Source organism: Mirounga leonina, unplaced genomic scaffold, assembly GCF_011800145.1.
Source record: "Mirounga leonina isolate KUSES-001 unplaced genomic scaffold, KU_Mleo_1.0 Mir_201, whole genome shotgun sequence".
Classification (NCBI taxonomy): domain Eukaryota; kingdom Metazoa; phylum Chordata; class Mammalia; order Carnivora; family Phocidae; genus Mirounga; species Mirounga leonina.
This window is the reverse complement of record NW_023270504.1, coordinates 13,231,472-13,250,650: the sequence shown is the minus strand read 5'-3', so window position 1 is coordinate 13,250,650 and position 19,179 is coordinate 13,231,472. Positions and strand designations below refer to the sequence as shown.

General features: G+C 38.1%; 2 protein-coding genes across 2 annotated transcripts in view; both read left to right on the top strand.

Annotated features, from left to right (window-relative positions):
* The window catches only part of PDE3A (phosphodiesterase 3A), a 320,879-nt gene extending 314,621 nt beyond the window's left edge, over positions 1–6,258 (top strand). The window contains exon 16 of the mRNA XM_035028117.1: positions 2,183–6,258. Coding sequence (XP_034884008.1) covers positions 2,183–2,424 — 242 coding nt within the window. The 3' untranslated portion in view covers positions 2,425–6,258. The remainder of the gene's footprint in view (positions 1–2,182) is intronic.
* A 371-nt stretch (positions 6,259–6,629) lies between these two features.
* The window catches only part of SLCO1C1 (solute carrier organic anion transporter family member 1C1), a 71,454-nt gene continuing 58,904 nt past the window's right edge, over positions 6,630–19,179 (top strand). The window contains exons 1-5 of the mRNA XM_035028119.1: positions 6,630–7,848; positions 8,350–8,411; positions 15,019–15,142; positions 15,399–15,490; positions 16,704–17,068. The gene's annotated coding sequence lies outside the window, so the exon portion shown is untranslated. The remainder of the gene's footprint in view (positions 7,849–8,349; positions 8,412–15,018; positions 15,143–15,398; positions 15,491–16,703; positions 17,069–19,179) is intronic.

Below are 19,179 nucleotides of genomic sequence, written 5' to 3'. Positions count from 1 at the left end.
TGCTTAGTGTAATGCCCTCTAGTCCCATCCACGTCATTGCAAATGGTAGGATTTCACTCCTTTTGATGGCTGAGTAATATTCCATTGTACATATACACCACATCTTTATCCATTCATCTGTCATTTGGGACATTTGGGCTCTTTCCATATTTTGGCAGTCGTGGACATTGCTGCTATAAACATTGGGGTGCATGTGCCCCTACAAATCACTATGTTTGTTATCCTTTGGGTAAATACTTAGTAGTGCATTTGCTGGGCCATAGAGTAGCTCTTTTTTTAAACTTGATTCCTCCCTCTTCTTTTTTCCCTACATCTAATCAGTTGCCAAAGTCCTGTTGATTAAACCTCACAAATGTATCTCACATTTATCAAATTCTCTTCATTTCCATTACCTTCACCCCATCCCAAGCCACCATCATCATGCCATATCCTCTCAGCTGAGTCCTTTTTCTCTCTTCCTGCCACCTTCAAAAGACTCTGTAAGACTCAGTGTGATTGCACCTGCTTTTTCACTGTCTCCCCACTAGAGTAAAAACTCCATGCTGGCAAGCATTATGTCTATCAGTGAATGACCAGAACCTTGGTACGTATTAGGTGCTTAATAAATAGGTAAGGAAGTGGAAGACTAAATAGTGAATTATGGTATCAATTCAAATTCTTTAACATATCTTCTGTTTCTTCTGTTGAAATTGATTTTATTACACTTCCTCAACCAAGAGATGCAATTCTGTGAAAATTGGCTTCAGTACTTCTATGTTGAAAACATGAACTGTTTGGGTCACCAAGACAATGTAATTTATCTTTACAAGCATATTTGCTGAGCCTCGTTCTGTATAAGGTGTACGTAGGTCTTTACAAGGCTCCCTAAAAGAAGCTGAGTCTAATAGAGGGGCTAATGCCTAGAATATATGAGAACAAGATAAGTGCCCTAAAGGATGCACATTACCAAGGAAGATGTTTTTGTTACAAGTGACAAGACTCCAATCAAGTGAACATATACAAAAGGGAAAATGATTGGTTCAGGTAAACCTAATGTTGTCTAATATCCATGCTTACTTGCACCTGCCCCGTCTCACAGTCCCCTGCCTGACAGCCTGATCTTCAACCTTGCTTTCTTCATGAGACTGGAACTATAGCCAGCTCTATGTTCCCTTCATTCCAGATAAACAAGCAGAGGAGAAAAGATCCCCAGTCCCCATTCCCTTACTCATTCTCATTCTGTGCCATTGGGAAAAATCCCAGGGAAGGACTCTAGCTGACCTGATTTGGGTCACATATATACCGTTTGACCATTCACTGCAACACAGCTGTGTTGTCAGAAGGGTGGGGGGAGTAGAGTTTGACAACCTTTTCTAGAACTACATAGTTAAAAAAGGGATGAGAGTTTCCACTCAATGATTTTGGCTATACGGTGATCAGAAAAAGAGGTAATGATAATGAGAAAGGAAAAAAAATGAAAGCAATCTGTACTCTGAGAAGTATATATGGAGTGAAATGAGAGTTTAGAAGAGAGGGAGAGGGAGAGATTGTTTCTTAGAGGAGGAATTCAGTGAACCCGGACTGGGTCTTAAAATAATAAATGGGTGTGAACTTTCAGTGACTGAGAAGAGCATTTGAGAAAGAGGGCAGTACCAGCTTGAAAGCAGAAGAGTTCACAGTATATACAGGAGAGAGAACAGTGAAGTAGAGACAGAAGCCAGGCTGTAGAAGAAGGAAGACTGCAAACGTGGGTTTGTGCCTCTTGTGGGAGAACTTTGAGAGGAGTTTGACATTAATTTTTTAGTCCGCATGAAGCAGAACAATAACACTGAAACCAACTTTAAAGAAATCAATCTTGTAGACTTGTGGGAGTTGAATTAGTTGACAAAGTGAAGAAAGACATAACAAGAGGTTCTTCCAGTGGTCTAGGTGAACAGTCTTGAGGATCTGAGTGTATTGAGAATAATACCAAGAAGCAAGCAAAACTTTGTATTGGGCATTACTGAACATTGAATCCTGTTCACAGTATGTCTTCATGATTTATGACTGATTGTTGCGGTCTTCCTCTTATTTCCCCACTCTCGCAAACGTCATTGTGATAAACAAATCCAGTGCTATACGTATCCATTTGGTACCTAGCTCCTATTAATAATGTGAAAAGAAATAACTGAGCACACAAATAAGTGATTTGGTGTTTTCTCAGGAAAGAAAACTTTCAAAAGGAGGAAAATCTACTGCCAAATAACTCAGCACCTCCTGCAGAACCACAAGATGTGGAAGAAAGTCATTGAAGAGGAACAGCGGTTGGCGGGCCTAGAGAATCTGTCCCTGGACCCGTCCCCCCAGCAGCATTCCTCAGATCAGATCCAGGCCATCAGGGAAGAGGAGGAAGAGAAAGGGAAGCCCAGAGGAGAGGAGATCCCAACCGCCGAGCAAAACCAGTGACAGTTGGATACAATGAGCTGTGTTTCCAAACAGAGTGACTTGTCACAGACTCTTTTTCAAGCCAGCACAACACTTAGACACAACACTGTAGAAATACGAGAAGATGGGCAAACAGCTATTGCATTTTGGGATTCTTCGCATTTTATGTGTTTATTTTTACAGTGAGGTACATTGTTAAAAACTCTTGCTCAGAGAAGCTTTCACATTTGCAACACCAGCTTCTAAGGATTTTTTTAAAGGAAGAAATATATATGTGTGTGTATATAAGCTCGCACGTAGATATATGTAAAACATATTCACACACATACACGCACATGCACACTGAAAGCCAGGGTTACTGGCTCCACAATTTAGTAACATTCATATTAAGATATATAGTGGTCACTGTGATATAATAAGTTATAAAGGAAAAAATAAAGGAAAACAAATCACAAAGGCAATGGTGCGGCTTAGCAGGGAAACAGTGCAGTGAATGTAGGTTACCAACTAAGGAGCTTTTGCTCTTAGTCCTGACGGATGAAAGTTCCAGAGCATTATTTGAATTCTTATACATCCTGCCAACATTGTGTGTGGTGTGTGTGTGTGTGTGTGAATGTGTGTGTGAGAGAGAGGAGTGAAAGAGTGCTTGTGTGTATGTATGTGTGTATGCAGAGATTTTTATGGTTTTAGTAGTTCATAGAGTAGCTGCAGCAGATGACGCAGCACATCTGAACAAACAGAAGGCAGTTCATTCTGGAGTGTCTTTGAGAGGCCGCCGTCCCAAACGCCTTGCTCCATGCAGTTTCAGTACAGATCCCTCCGCAGAGGGAGGGTGTTCACAGGCTGGTGAGAGGGCCACGTGACTGGTACTACTGCTCATGCACCACTTGGAGGCGCTCTATCGCCAGCCTTAAACCTGGGAGACAGGCATTTTCCAATCTACTTGCCTAATGAATGTATAGCAGCTGTTTGTGAGTATGTCACTCACCCAAGATCAAATCACCTTTTTAAGGGGATAGCATTCTTTATACATAAACACCTAAGAAGGAGCTGGAGGCAGACCTTTTAATTGGGTTAGAATTCTCAAACGTTGACAGAGAAGACCTGGGGAATTGCTCTAACAGTGATACCCTGTGTCTTAGTTTGCTGCAAAATGCGTGGTAGAAAAAGAAGAAAGACAAAAGACAAAAAAACCCACTGTGGGAGGATATATAGTGAGAGATGAAGGGGGAAAATTTCATCCCGGGGTTTGGTGTGTGTTGACATAGTGAAAGACCGATTCTTGGCAACTGTTGAAGATTGGCTTTGCGTGGCGAAGTTCCCACTGATGGCCCTGTTGTGGTGGTCCACGTGCTGTGGGATGGGGTGGCTTCTATCTGCAGTCTGGTCCGTTGTCTGTTCCTTTTGGCAGGGAAGATTATAGAGGGATTTGGGAGGGACTGGGCCTATTATTGAAAGTCTTTTTTTTTTTTTTAATTTTGTTTATCTACACTTGTTTATGCTGTGAGCCAAACCTCTATTTAAAAAGTTGATACTCACTTTCAATATTTTATTTCATATTATTATATTTGTCATGAATAGTTATCTTGATGTAAATATAAGATTTTTTTGTTTCTGTAGATAGTAAACTCTTTTTTAAAAAAAAAAGGAAAAGGGAAACATTTTTATAAAGTTATATTTTAATCACCATTTTTATACATTGTATCTATCTCCAAGCCCAGTAAGAGAGTGATGATTCATTTGCACGGAGGTCTATGGACAGCCGCTTATCTACCTATCCTAATTTAAATGATAATCTGATACAGTTATTTTATGCCAATTAAATGAGGATGCCACAAAGAAGGTTTTTTCACTGGGAACTTTTCCTAACTTTTGTGTAATTTTGGGGTCCATGTCTCCCAAAGAGAAAGACTTTCTTAACCAATACTGAATTTTTATGTTTGGTGTCCATTTCTTGCCAACACTTTTTGGTCATAATTCCTCTTTCAACACTATGTACGCAACTGCTCATCATTGAAATGATCTTAGCTTCTAAGGAGGCCTTGATGGTGATTTCTAATCTTTATTTCCTCTGACGTCATAGAAAAGAGTGTTTACATTTTAAAGATGCCTTTGTTTCTCATAAATGAATATTCTTCCCTCCCAAAATAATGATTGTACATTAACCCGTGGCATTTTCCAAACAAGGCAAAGATAATATGATCAAAAACAAACACATTTTCAAAGCAAATTTCCCATTAAGTAAGAAAAAATGAAAAGGCTCAAGTAAATGCAGGCTCTACTTAAATAATGAGAATAATTTCATATTTTTTGACTTCACACTATGTCTTCATTATTCAGGATGTACTGAGTTGTTTTCCATTTTCTTAGTGTTGCCTGTGTGTCTCATGTTTGCAAAAATTACTGTGAGTCAGATACATTTATTTCCCCAGTGACTTTAACTGTTCTCCAGCCCTTGCAAATAAGAGAGGAGGAAAAAAAAAATTGTGCTCACATACCTCTTGCATTTAATTCCTTAACAAAATGAATCTTTTCCCTTTCTCCAAATGCCATACATATCTAAAACACTTGTTAAGTAGAGGAAAAATATGGTTGTGGAGCAAGTGGAATGACAGCCGTTCAGTTGAGAGTCTAGAAGCATACACTGGCAGCTTCGTCAAGGCTGGAAAGCCCCAAATAGGGGCCAGCCTGACTGCCAGAGTAGAGGTCTTAGCAAACTACCTGGTTTCATTTATTTTGTTTTAAAATACATGAAGTAATGGTGGCCAAAGCACTTAGAACCTCTTCATTCCAGAATTGTGTTCATCAGTCCAGGCAGATTGACTATTTTTTCTTCAAAAATAAATTCCCAATCTATTAAAGCGAAAAATCCATTGAAATAAAGGAATGGAGATCAAGTATGAGACTTTCATACACACACATGACATCCCAAAGGATGCCTAGGGACATACAGAGATGTTTTCCGCTGATGATATTCACCCCCGCCTTGGTGACAGCAATATTATTGTGTTCACTTCCAACTCTGGAGCTTACTCCCTGTGGTGCCAGTGTATTTGTTGCCATTTACTACATTTTTATATGAGCCTATGTAATGGTGCCATTAGATAAACTCAGGTCTTTCAAATGAAGGAATTTCTAGCCCATTTAGGAAAAGGGGTAATTGTATAGATAGCCATAAAACCAATGGTAGAAAAATTTGGAACTGGTGACCTTGATGCTAGGGGTCACTTTCTGTTAAGGAAAAGACCAGGTATCCTGTGAGCATCATTGGTGTTCTTTCCAGCGTGCTCATAGAATGTTTTTTCAGTTATCTGTCTAAGCCAACCTTTAGGATATTGTTTCCTTGGTGAAAACACCACTTTAGTTTTTTTCTAAGTGATAAAATTGTATTTTTTGTCATTTGTATAAGACTTAGTTTTGCTCTCAGTGGAAGATGAAGACCGTAGCTCTGGATAGATCTGTATTGGTCTTCATCTGACAAGTGAAGGGATGTCCTCATATTTAAGGAAATACTCATTTTCTAAAAGAATACCCAATTCTGTGTGTTCCATTTTGATGGAATTCCAGAACAAACCCTAACCATTGCAATCCCAGTAAAACTAAAGAAAAGGGATTGTAGGACATGCAGACTGTTCATATTACCTCTATGTATTGTGATTTCCTCATGTCCCCTGCCTCTCTTGATTTACGATTTCCTGACGTCCCCTGTCACGTGCCCAGAGAACTTTCTTTGAGGGTAAAAGCTGTGCAAAACGCATGAGACTCAGGCCTATTCTTTGTTTAAATGGTGGAAAAATATAAATTATTTTCTAAGTAATAAAGATATGAAAATTATCATCGTAAATAAAGTCTAAAGTTTGAAATGACTGTTTTACAAAAGTGAGCTATTTGTGTGATGAACAACTCCTGAGTAATGAGAAGTGAATAATCAAAAACTCATTTCTATCCTACTTTGGCAGGTATTTTTTGGTGCTTCTCTGTCAGTATGGGGATCTCCACTCCTTGCCTTTTAAGATATTTCTAAAACAAGAATGAAAACCACAGTAAGGATCTTACTGTCCTCTCTTCCATCCTGACTCTGAGTCCCCACTTGATGGCTTTCTAGCTTATATGCCGCTTTGGAAATAAACTGTCTTTTCAAACTGGCAGAAGGCTCTAGTAAAACAGAGTTTTGTAAACTTTTGTAGTCTGGGGTAAATCAAGATTCTCCTTATTCTAGAGATTATCAGCTCCTGCACGTGGAAAGAAAATATCAATAAAATTTCAAATGCTAATAGCTCAACTCCAGACCATTGAGAGCTAAAATATCTATATAGTTTGAATCCAAACTGAGTTTCCTTTGTTCACCTTTTCTCCTAACAAGCAACAAAATACCTTATGATCATTGTTCTAGGTCATTCATTTCTCTCATGATTTTTCCATGAAAGAAAACTGAATTTGCCGATATTGTCAGTCTGTTTCTAATCTGTTCAACAGAATTCCACTTTAAGATTAGGAAACCAAGTAGCCATTTTAGATGAGGAGCATTCCAAAATTAAATTACTTGTAGAACTTCTAATCAGAGCAAATTATGCAAGTTTTAGGTCCTATATTCATATCAGGTTGTTCCTCTAGAAAATATTCAAATTCTTATAGCAAGTTTGGGATAAATTAACTAGACTATAAGCACTGAGTTAATGAAACTGCAAACAGAGCATTGAATAACTTAACTTGAGGTTTTGCATGGTATTTATCATGTTTAGCACTGATGATCCATGGTCAGAGAACAAGAACAGGGTTTTCAGTCTCCATGATGCACCATGGATGGTAGGGCATTTGTGTATCACCACCCATTTCATTTGTTAAAATGATGCTGCTTTTCCCTTACCTAATGGTGCTTTTACCTCACCTGAAGTGTTCTTTACGTTCATACTATAAAACCATTCTAACAGCAGGTTAACAATGGTGACACAAAAGAATTGGGCATTTTGTTGCAAAATACATTTGGAGATCCAAAACTGAACATTAAAGCTTTATTATTTGGTGGAACTCAGTGTTCACATCCGCAGATTCAAAAAGACTGATCCTCCATTAACTGTTTAAGTGCAGTAAGACCGTAAACTACGTGGACTTATATAGAGATGAAAAACAAAATTGGTTTTTGGTATATGCTTCAGGTTCTAAAAAGAGCCTGAATTTCCTATCTAAGGGCAGCTAGTTCTTCTCCATATTATACTTCTGAGGTTGATTGCCTTGACAGGCATTGGTATTCATGGATTTCTGCTTCCCTGAGGAGTGGTGGAACAGAGAAGAGAAGTCAAGCCGACGCCTTCTTGATAAGAACTACTGAACATGTCCATGTTCAGAAAGGTTTCTTCATTGCTTCACATCAAGAAGTGGTTCTTTGATCATGCAAATAATTCAATCAAAAAATGCTTCAAAGAGAGTAATATTAAAACATCCTATGTAAGTACTATCAAGAATGTTTAAATTTGATTAAGCTTTTGAGCCAAAGCTGTTTAAAAAATTGTTTTTTTTAATTATTTGACTAAAACAAAACTTGCAAAATGGCATTCCATGGTATAGAGATGTTAAATATATTGATATAATCAGAACTATTGTGTAACAGAAAACTGGAAAGAGTATTTAGTTCTTTTTCTAAGGTATGTCGTGCCTCAGGGAGCAAATGCTTTATGGAGGGTCCAAGAAATACATGAAATAGATAAAAATAAATTTAGTCCCAATAGTTGAATTAGATCAAGTGTACAAATTATAGCCTGAGTTCTTCTGGGTTTTCCCAAGAAAAAGAAATGTATTATCCAGCAATTTATCATGGATTAGGTTGTTTTTAAAATAAGTGGTCTATTAATGTAGATTATATTTTACTAAATTGTAACACACTGAAAATGCCAAATACTTATCTTCATTACTAAGAAAATCACATCTTATTAATCTTGACTTTCACAGATGAAGCACTGACCAGGCAATAATCCACACCCACTGCTTCATCTACCAAGACTGACCAAATGGTAGGTTGGAATTTGGAATTCATTAATAGAAAAGAAATTTTTTAAAAAACTATTTTAAAACTTTACTGCCTTAACTAAAATTTCAGTGTCAGAAGTACTTCTTTCAAATGAAACAAATTGTAGCAGGATGGTCTCCCTTCCCTCTTAAAAAAATCAAAAACAAAAACACACAAAAAAACCAAAGTCAAACTTATAGGAGAAAAGTGGGGCTTCTCTTTAATTTTATTTCCCTAACTCAAAATAGTAAAGCAAAAGGAATCAGAACTTCTCTGCCACAATAAGGAGAAAGAACGCCTTTCACCCCAAGTTCTAACTCGCCATGCCTGGTTTCATTGTGCAGCCCGTGGTATTAAAAAAAAAAAAAAAAAAAAAACAGAGGGGAGAGCTATGGTTTGGGAGTGAACACTACATAAAATGTGAAGGATCACCCCGGGATACCCCTCCATCTTTGTGACAAACCAGTTTAGTTATCAGTTACTCTGGAGTAAAGGGACTTAATGGATCCATATTTCAACCCTGACTTCCTTTATTACACTCAGCACTTACACATGTTTTGGAATGTGAATTAGCCCTTGGAGCTTGGAAACTGCTGCTTGAGTACCTTTTGAAGGGAAGGAATTTTTTTTTTATACTAGTAATTTTACTCCCTATATTATAGCAAAATATTTGGATGATTTAATGCAAAATTAAAAGTAATTGTTTAGAGATGTTTTATTTGTGTATATAACTTGTTGGTTGTTAGAATTTTCCATCAGTCTTCTTTTAAAAGTTAACTGATTATTTTTATGGCTCAAGCAACTCCTATCATATTTTGTTTTAGCTAGTTATAAGCATAAAGCAGTACTACAGTGTTGCTATCTTTAAATGATAACCCTAACATACCTGTATATTACTTGTTAGTGGGGTTTATTGGCCTGACTTTTAGTATATACTTGTTCATTGTTGTTTTTTAAAATCACTATTTTTTAATACTCTGTGAAATATTTGCATGGGATTTTCACCATATTATGTTTTGCTTAACTGGTGGTTTTGTTTGTGTTTTCCATTTTTGAGTATCACTTTACTTCTTGATACATTCTCACCAAAGAATACATACCCTTTTTGTTCCAACAAGGACAGTTTGTTAGTTGATGAGCACTGGAAATAAATATCACTGAACCCACCCACCCCCTGATATTTCTTCCTGAGGATTTTTATCATGCAAATCACAAAATGAAAATTGGTGCTTTTATAAATGTTCTGAAACTTTCAGAACAAATAAATGAAACAAATAATGAAAATGAGAATCTCCCTGGGTTTCTATAATGCTATTAGGATGTGCAACTGAAAGAACTGTAATTTGAATCTAGAATATTTTTGGTTTGAGTTAATTTGGTTAATTTGATTTGGGTTTTGGTGTTAAAATGGGTTTCTTATTCCCGATGGAACAGTTGTTCTGATTGTCATTATTTTTTCCTTTTCCTGACCGAAAACCCAAAAAACAAAACAAAACAAAAAACTGCCATTGGAAAGTTTAAATTAGCATGTCCCAAATATTTGACTTCTTGAGTACTTGCAAACCAAATTTAGTATTCCTAAAAAGCAATATTTTCAAAGAAGTACCAACCAAAGTAACAGTATAGGGGATGTCATTTGCACATGACAGTTTTTAACAAGGTAATTCTTACCACTTCTCAATTGAATATGTTTATTAATAACTTTCCAAATTTATCAACTTACAGAAACCCAAAAGTGAAGCATTGGACTTAAGTGATCATTTTGCAACTGAAATAAATCTTTTCCTTTCACCTGTACCTTGCACTTAATATATGCAGCAATACTTCATATCTTCCTATCTTAATTATTTAAGTAATTTAGTTAATTGCTGATAAGTATTTTGTAAAAAGCAAAATTGTACAGAAAAAATATTAGATAAGTTGTACTTATTTTTATTGTTTATTAGCTTAGACACTACAGTGACACTCCTTGTTTGCCAGAATTACTGGAAGTGCCTCTTGATTTTATAGATTTTATATATGTATATATATTTACATATATATTATATATATAAAAATATTACAGTAAACATATACTCAAAATCATTAGAATTGTGTCACAGGTGAACAGTGTGGATGTTACAATGTGAAAAGAGGGTATAATATAAATACAATTCTGTGGTATTATGTTTGATGTAGTTATTTGTACAGTTCAAGTCCTCCATCCAGTTTTGAAGGCATCCTTACCTCTTATTTCCAAATGCAGCGGCTTGTGCCCAGACTATGCATGCTGTAGTGAGCCATCCATTGGCCTGTCTACGATTCCTAAGGACTCATGGGGGCTTCTATTCTCATGCTCGCATTCCCTTCCCGATCACTGATGAATTCTTAGGTGCGTTAATCTTCATCTCTCTGTAGCTAAGCTGCGTTCTTTAATCAAATAGTCAACACCATAACCAAGATCCTTGGATCTCTGGCATTTAGCCTCAGAATCCTATAAAAGAAGCAGTTCAGCCCTTTATCCTATAAATAGGACAATTTATCCTATAAAGATTGTCTGTCGATGCCCAATACATGGGATATTTGGTTGTAAAGACTCAGAATTATTTTTGTTCCACGTATTTGAAAGCTTTCAAAGACTTTGAAGGATTCAAGACACTCAGAGTGTTTTAATTAACTCAGACATGGAGTCCTCAGAAACAAAAGCAAAATGTGATTTCCACCCAAAGTTCTCGAGGATTAATTCTTCAAGCTTACACATACAGATTTCCCCTTTACCTATTAGACAAAATCCCTGCTCCTATGTTTGGTGTATTCATAGCTTTCTTCCCTCTGGTCCAAAACTATCCCCTACCAAATAACTAACCATCTATCATTTATATTTCTATGTCTTGGGCAAATTATATCAGTGGAGTATATACACAAACTGTATACTCATATTTTCTTTCTTCCTTTGTGTACACACACACTCTTCCAACCACAGACAGCACAAAGGAGCAAGACTGACAATATATTCTCGAGATGTGAATCTTATCCCTCGCCCAGGGCTATCCTCTTACAGTGATGCTATGGTCCTCAGTGGAAGGAAGGCAACATCTGGCTATTCCTGACTGATCCTTCATCTCCTTCCTGCAATTAGGTGCAGTCAAACTTGTTTTAGGTAAGGAAAAGTTAATTCACATGGTAGGGTAAGAGAGGTGATGATATGTACCTTTCCAATGGATCCTGAGATTCAGGCCAGAGCAAAGGGATGGCAGCAGAAAGCCTCCTAGATCAATTCAGTGTGTCCTGGCTCAGCTCTACAGATCACCTCTATGCCTGCTAAACCATATGAGGTGGAGCTTGGGATATGGATGCACCCTAACCAATGAAAAGAAAAAAGAAAGAAAATCAGTTCTTAAATAATTAGAAAATCTTCCACTTGTTAGGATAAATTTAAGCTTCTTTAATCCTGAAGCTACTTCATGTCCTGATCATTCCTTCTGACATCATTGCTGGCTTAGGAAAGGAGCCCAAGGTCCACTTCTGCTGAAATCTGTCAGATTTGAAGAACTGTCCAGCTGCCCATGCTGTCTGGGATCTTTTGGCCTCTTGGGACCAGTCAGAGCTGGATGGGTATGTGTTTGTGTGTGTGGTGAGGTTGGGGGGAGCATATCGCTTCATACTTTGTCGTTAGCACTCAGGAGGTACAACGGCTCCTTGCTCTATTGTCAATTTGACGGACTTTTCCCTGCCAGATGCTAAAGGTGAATTCATAGAAGGCCTAGTCTTCAGAGACTTCGAAGTAGTTAACGATGATGTATTCGTTTTCTATTTCTGCTGTAATAAATTACCACAAACTTGGTGACTTCAAACAATGCAAACCTATTCGCTCACAGCTCAGCCAGGTGGAAGTCCAAACGGACTTGGCTGGACTCTGCTTCTGGTCTCTCACAAGATTGAAATCAGATGTTTGCCATCTTCCCTGAAGTCTCTAGAATCCGCTTCTGAACTCGCTTAGGTTGTTGGCAGAATGGAGTTCCTTGGGTTAGAGGACTGAGGCCCCTATTCCTTGCTGGCTGGCCCCTGGGAACCTCTCTCAGCTTCTTCAGGCCATTTCCTTTCTCCAGGCATTGTTTTGTTCACCAGTCCCATCTTTAAACCGGCAATGTCACATGATTCCTTCTTAGACTGTAAGACTTTCTCACTTCTGCTACATCCTTTCTGTCTCCAGCTAGAGAATGGCCTCTGCTTTTAAAGGCTCTTATGATTATATTGGGCCCAAAGAATCCAAAACGATCTCCCTACTTTAAGATCTTGAATTACATTTTGAAAAGTCTCTCTTGCCATGTAACTTAAGATATTTACAATTTTCTGGGGATGATGGGGTGGACATCTTTGGGGGCTATAATTCTGTCTTACACAAATTATGAGTAGGATAAGGAACACAGTGAAGATAAAGAAGGCATATGGGCCACACAGTTATTCTACATAATGGAAGCTCATGCCTACAATGATATTGAGGGGAAGGTATAGAGATTTCTCATATACACCCTGCTCCCATACACTCAGCCTCCCTCATTATCAATATCCCTATCAGAGTGGTATAGTTGTTACCACTTATGAACTATTTATGAACACATCATAAATCACCCAAAGTCCATTATTTACCTTAGGGTTTACTCTTGGTGGTGTACATTCTAAGGGTTTGGACAAATGTATCATGACATGTATTCATCATTATGGTATCATATAGGGTATTTTCATTGCCTTAAAAAATCCTCTGTGCTCTGCCTATTCATCACCCCCAGCCCTAACCGTTGACCACCACTGGTCTTTCACTGTCTCCATAGTTTTATCTTTTCCAGAACGTCCTAGAGTTGGAAACATACAGTATGTAATGTAGCCTTTTCAGATTAGTTTCTCTCACTTAGTAATTTGCATTTAAAGTTCCTCCATGTTGGGGTGCCTGGGTGGCACAGTTGGTTAAGCATCTGACTCTTGGCTTCAGCTCAGGTCATGATCTCAGGGTACTGACATCCAGTCCTGCATCGGGCTCCACGCTCAGTGAGGAATCTGCTTGAGATTCTCTCTCCCTCTGCCCCTCCCACTTGTGCTTGTGCTGTCTCTCTAAAATAAATATTTTAAAAAATAAATAAATTTCCTTCATGTCTTTTCATGGCTGATTTCTTTTTAGTATGGAATTATATTCCACTGTCTGGATGGACCACTGTTTGTTTATTTACTTGCTGAAGGACATCGTGATTGCTTCCAAGTTTCAGCATTCCAAGCTGCTATAAACATCTGTGTACAGGTTTTTGAGTAGACATACGTTTTCAACTCCTTTGGGTAAATACCAGGAAGTGTGATTGCTGGATCATATGAGAAGAATATGCTTAGTTTTATAAAAAACCACCAAACCCTCTTCCAAAGTGTGTGTACCATTTTACATTCCCACCAGCAATGAGTTTCTAGGCCTTTTCAGTGCAGAGATCTGGGATATGTATTACTCAGACTGAAAACTCCTAGTTCCAACATGGAACTACAAAGTTTTTCTTAACCTCATTCAACTTAAATTATAAATGACACTTTAAGTGATAAGCCTGGATGAGGTCATAAGGGAGTAAGTGTAGGTAGAGCAAAGAAGATATTCCAAGGACTGAACTGTGCAGTGCTGTGGCAATGGATATTAACAGAAAATGACCACTGAGGCAGGAGGAAAAGTAAGGGAGTGTGGGGTTCCAAAAACTGGGTGAAAAAAATGGGTCAAAGAAAAGGGCACAATCAGTGGTACACAATTCTGCTAATAGATCAATTAAAATGAAGCCTGGAAATTGATCACTGGATTTATTAATGTGAAGGTCTTTGATATTATTGACAAAAGCAGTTGTGGTAGAATGGTGGGAGCAAAAAACAAAACTGGTGAGACAAGAAATGGAGAAGAGGAATTTTAGCTAAGGAGTACAGATGAAAGTGTAGTCTTAGAAACATGGACCATACATCCATAGGAATAGAAAGAAGACAAATAATATGAATACACATGCAGGTGGGGAGTAAATGTGGTGAGAGCAGAATACAGTATTTCTTTCCTGATTTTTAGAATTTCATCAGTGAGTTCCCTAAGCAAGGTCATCAGTTGATAATGAAAGTTGGGGGGAAGAAAAGTTTGAGGAAATCATTCAGGAGAAAGGGAAAGTGATTAGGTTATTAAAAGGTATATTTAACAATGCCTCTAAGACCCAATGAGGTTAGAGGTCATGAGTTTAAGATAAGCCCTGAGGGCATGTTAGTGAGTTTTTCTTCAAGTATTGAAAATAGTTGGATGTAAACACAGAGTAGACAGGAAGTTGAATTAGCTCAGCTATGGTTTGCCAAGGAAGAACAACAAATTAACCAATGGACAAGGGAATGCACCATTGCGTTATAGAAGTGAGTGATCAAAAAAATTGCATGAAACTCAGGTAAGGAGAGAAAAGACAATATGAATGTTCTGGGTTAAATTGTGACCCCCCCCCCAAAAAAATGTTGAAATCCTAGCCCCCTGTATCAGTGAATGTGACCTTATTTGGAAATAGGATCTTTGTAGATGTGATCAAGTTAAGATGAGGTCACTGGAATGGGTCCTAATAAACTATGACTGGTGTCCTTTTAAGAACAGGAGAAGACAGAGACACACAAGAGAAGATGGTCATGTGACAATAGAGGCAGAGATTGAAACGATAAATCTACAAGCCAAGCAATGCCCACAATTATCAGCAAGCGCTGAAGGTAGAAGAGGTAAGGAAGGATCCCTGTAGGTTTCAGAGGGAGCATGGCTTTGCTGACACCTTGAGTTTGGACTTCTAGCCTCCAGAACTGAGATAATAAAGTTCTGCTGCTTTAAGCCACCCAGGTTGTGATACTTTGTTATTGCAGCCCTGGGAAACTCGTTCATTTATGGTTAATTACTCACCACAATGGTGGAGTTGAGTGGTTTTGATAGAGATTATGTGGTCGGCAAAACCTAAAATATTTACTCTTTGGCCCTTTGCAGGAAAAGTTTGCTGACCTGTGGTCTACAGTATGGAAGTAGGATACAGTCCAATGCAGGGCTATATACGTGAGAAGCTCTGACTATTATGTAAAGTAAGTATTATGTACATTCAAAACTGTAACATGAACTGTGGACTCAAGCGGTCAGAAGAGGAACCATGATAGAGAGTGAACTTGAGCAAATTGGGGGTAGGCCAAATTACACTCTCAGGGGAGAACTGCATTTCTCGGTGAGGATAGTAAACACTGTTTCCCCTTAAATGTACCAATGGCCACCTGTTAGACGCACTAAAAAGTGTAAAACCTATTGTGATGCTTGCTCACTAGCAAAGGCCGGTTTGATTGCTAAAATAAAATATTTGGTCTTTCAGAGTCTGAATGCACCATTGCTTTTTTGTAAGATTTATTATTTTCTTTTTATTTTCCTTGTATCCTTTTTTTCTTTTAGTAGTAAGATGTGCTTATAATCATATTTGATTATTGGTTAATGATCCTTACCATTGTGTGAACTGAAATTATACATGTAATGATGATACTTTCCAGTCATTTGGTGCTTTGTTATTTGAAATATACTTTTGAGTACATCATATCATTAAATCTTTAAAACAACCCTATGAATGTGTTTTGTTTTGATTTTAATAAAAATTCTGCTTTATGAAGTTGAGATTCAGTAAAGTTTAGTGACCAGGCCAGAGTCACAGCCATTTAGGAATATGGTGGATCTTGGGTAATACTGGTAGCAAATTCATTTATTCCTATAAACCAAATGCAAGCTAATACTGCTCAGAATCTCCTAAAATGGTACTCTTGGGAAAAGAATTTATTATAATCGTAGAATTTTTAAGCGCAAGGAGTTCTCTCTCCTTGGAATTTAGATAGAATAAACAAGTGGATGCCAAAAATTCAGTGTTTTTCTTTTTTTCTATTAGACCATTATAAATTGGATATGAGCAACTGATCATGTGTCTGAGAATTGACCCTTTCTAGAGAGAACTCTGCAGAGCCTTGATCCTGACCTGGTACACGCAGTCCCTAAGATTCTAGAATCCCAACGAGAAAAGAAACCACGCAGAGATTTAGCCTACGAGCCTTTTTTTTTTTTTAAACAGAAGGATCCCAGTGATGTCCTCAAGGAGCAGCTGGCTTAAAAACTTTTTGGAAGGAGAAGGAGGGATCTTTGTTACAAACTTCCGCCCCTCCTCCTGCTTCTGTTCCCTTCCCCTCTGCCCCCTGCAGAGTTGTGTTTCTGGGAATCAGCAAGTAAGATCACAAGTGGTCTTTTCTCCTTTCACTCTCTCTCATACAGAAAGCTTTATCACGTGTGGCCTTAAACTTGCAGCAAATTGCAAAGAAATGGCTCAAAAGCTTCAGCTCTCTCTGTGCCCTGGGAGCTGAGATGCACGTCAGTGGCTTTTCTGCAGACTGCCAGAGAAAAGAGGCTAGGAGGAAAGAGGAAAGAGTCGAAATTGCCCAGGGGTGAGACCATGCCCTTCCTCTTTTCTTTCCCCTAATTTGCTCTGTCTGTGTCCATCCAGGCTCTCCTCACCTGGCAAAACTGCTCAGAGCTGCTGTAGAATTCACCCCAGTTTTCTCTTTCACTGTAGGGAGTGGGGTCCAGCCCCTCGCTGAGCACATTGGGAGGAATTGGCTGTCTTTGATCTCCACCTCCAGGTAAGATTTAGTTCTCTGCTTTCCGGTTTTGTGACTATCACGTCCGATTCTCATAGGAGAGAGGCTAATCAGCCCTTCAGTTCTGCACAGCACTCGTCTTATCCATACCCACCGTCAAAGTTGTTGTGGCCCTTGTTAGGTTAAAGGACCCTGGTTAAAGTCAGATCAACTCAGATCTGGGTTCAAATTTTGACTCTCATAACTTACTAGTTGGGTAGTTCTTGACCAGTCACTCTGAGTTGTATCATTTTCTATAAAATGGGGATTCTGATGCTTACCTTGTTGAGTTGTTTTAAGGATTAGCAAAAGGTATATCATTCACCTGGCACAGAAATAGTACTTATTCAATCTGAATCTGACACAGTTAGTTGTATGGGGTGGGGCGGGGGAGGGAGGCAGGGTTCAGCTTTCTTAACACACACTCCTTGTTCACAAGTACCATGAGATTACTTGGTGCCCAGAAGACAAGCTAGTGCAGAGGTTTTCCTCGCGTGGGTGTGGATGACTAAGAGAAGAGGGTGGCTGCTTTCTGACTTGCTCTCTGTCAGTCTTTAAGGTTTGACTGTGGATGGAATCTATGTCACAGGATCACGGACAAGAGGTTCAGGGCATCTGCATGATCCAGTTACAACCTTCCTAGGCTGTCTGTGCTCTTTAAAGACTGGGAGATTGATTTTCAAACCCATATGAACCGAGAATTCAATTTTTTTTTTTTTTTAGAGAAATAGAGAAAAACTGGTTGGCTTCTTTTTCCATGGCCTCCAGCATAAGATACACTCTTACCCAGGCTGTTGGATGAAAACTTTGCCATAACTCTTTTCCTGGTGGAATCTGTTCAAGTGGTGGGAGAACAGTTAAGGATTTGCCAAATGCAAATCCTTCTCAATAACTGTGTGCTCTTGCTCTACTTCTGAAACTGCAAATGAATGGGGGGAGAGAGAGAGAATCTGGAAGATCTTTCCATTCAAGTCTTTGAGCTCTCCTTCCCCTTCTTTTCACAGAGGAATGAAAAGCTCAATGCTCATAAACATAGCCTCCTTGAAACATATTATCCTTGAGATGATATGCAAATTAGCCATCAAGATGAAATTCTATTTTCAGTAAAAATCTGCAGTGTCAGTGTTTTAAGCTGAATGCTGTTTTGCCCTAACACAACATCATCTAGGATGATGATAGTTCTCTTATTTTTGTTATCACTTCTGGATTCTAGGTAGAGTGATTTTTGTATGATCACCTCCAAGTATAAGAGACAATGTGTCTCAAGTTTTTCATATTGTTTTCAACATGATTGTTTTTCTCTTTAGCATTAGCATTCTGGTTGTCACCCTTCGAATCTTTTAAAGATACATTTAGTGTAGTGATAGTATATTTAATTATTAAAGAATTAATTTGCATGTTTTTGTCCACTGGCTTTTTATTATGATTGGCCAGAAATAATATATTGAACCCCTGAAATAGTAGGTCAGTTTGAATGGTATTTAAATTTTTTCTCGTATATATTTCTAGCTTGGTGATATGTTTATACCTTTAATATTTAAAATATTTTTATATGTTCATTATAGAAAAATGAGAAAATATAGACACACAAAACATTTTTGAAAACATTATCTGCATTGTCACCAACCAGGAATAATGTGTTAACCTTTTCTTTAAAGACTTTCTGGGGCACCTGGGTGGCTCAGATGGTTAAGCGTCTGCCTTGGGCTCAGGTCATGATCCCAGGGTTCTGGTATCGAGCCCCGCATCGGGCTCCCTGCTTGGCGGGAAGCCTGCTTCTCCCTCTCCCTCTCCTCCTGCTTGTGTTCCCTCTCTCACTGTGTATCTCTCTGTCAAATAAGTAAATAAAATCTTAAAAAAAAAAAAAAAAGACTTTCTGAAACTTTGTTTCTATGCATATACACATGTGAAAATGTGTGCTTCTTTTATAAAATAGGGTATTATATATATTGTTTTATACCATAGATTTAAAAAATCAGCTCTATAATAAACATAGTCTATATAGCTATATTTACTTCTTTTTTACTAATTTCTAATGGCTTCAAAAGATTTCATTGCATGAATAAGACCATAATTTGTTAGACATTTAGGTCATTTAGTTGTTTTGACTTATT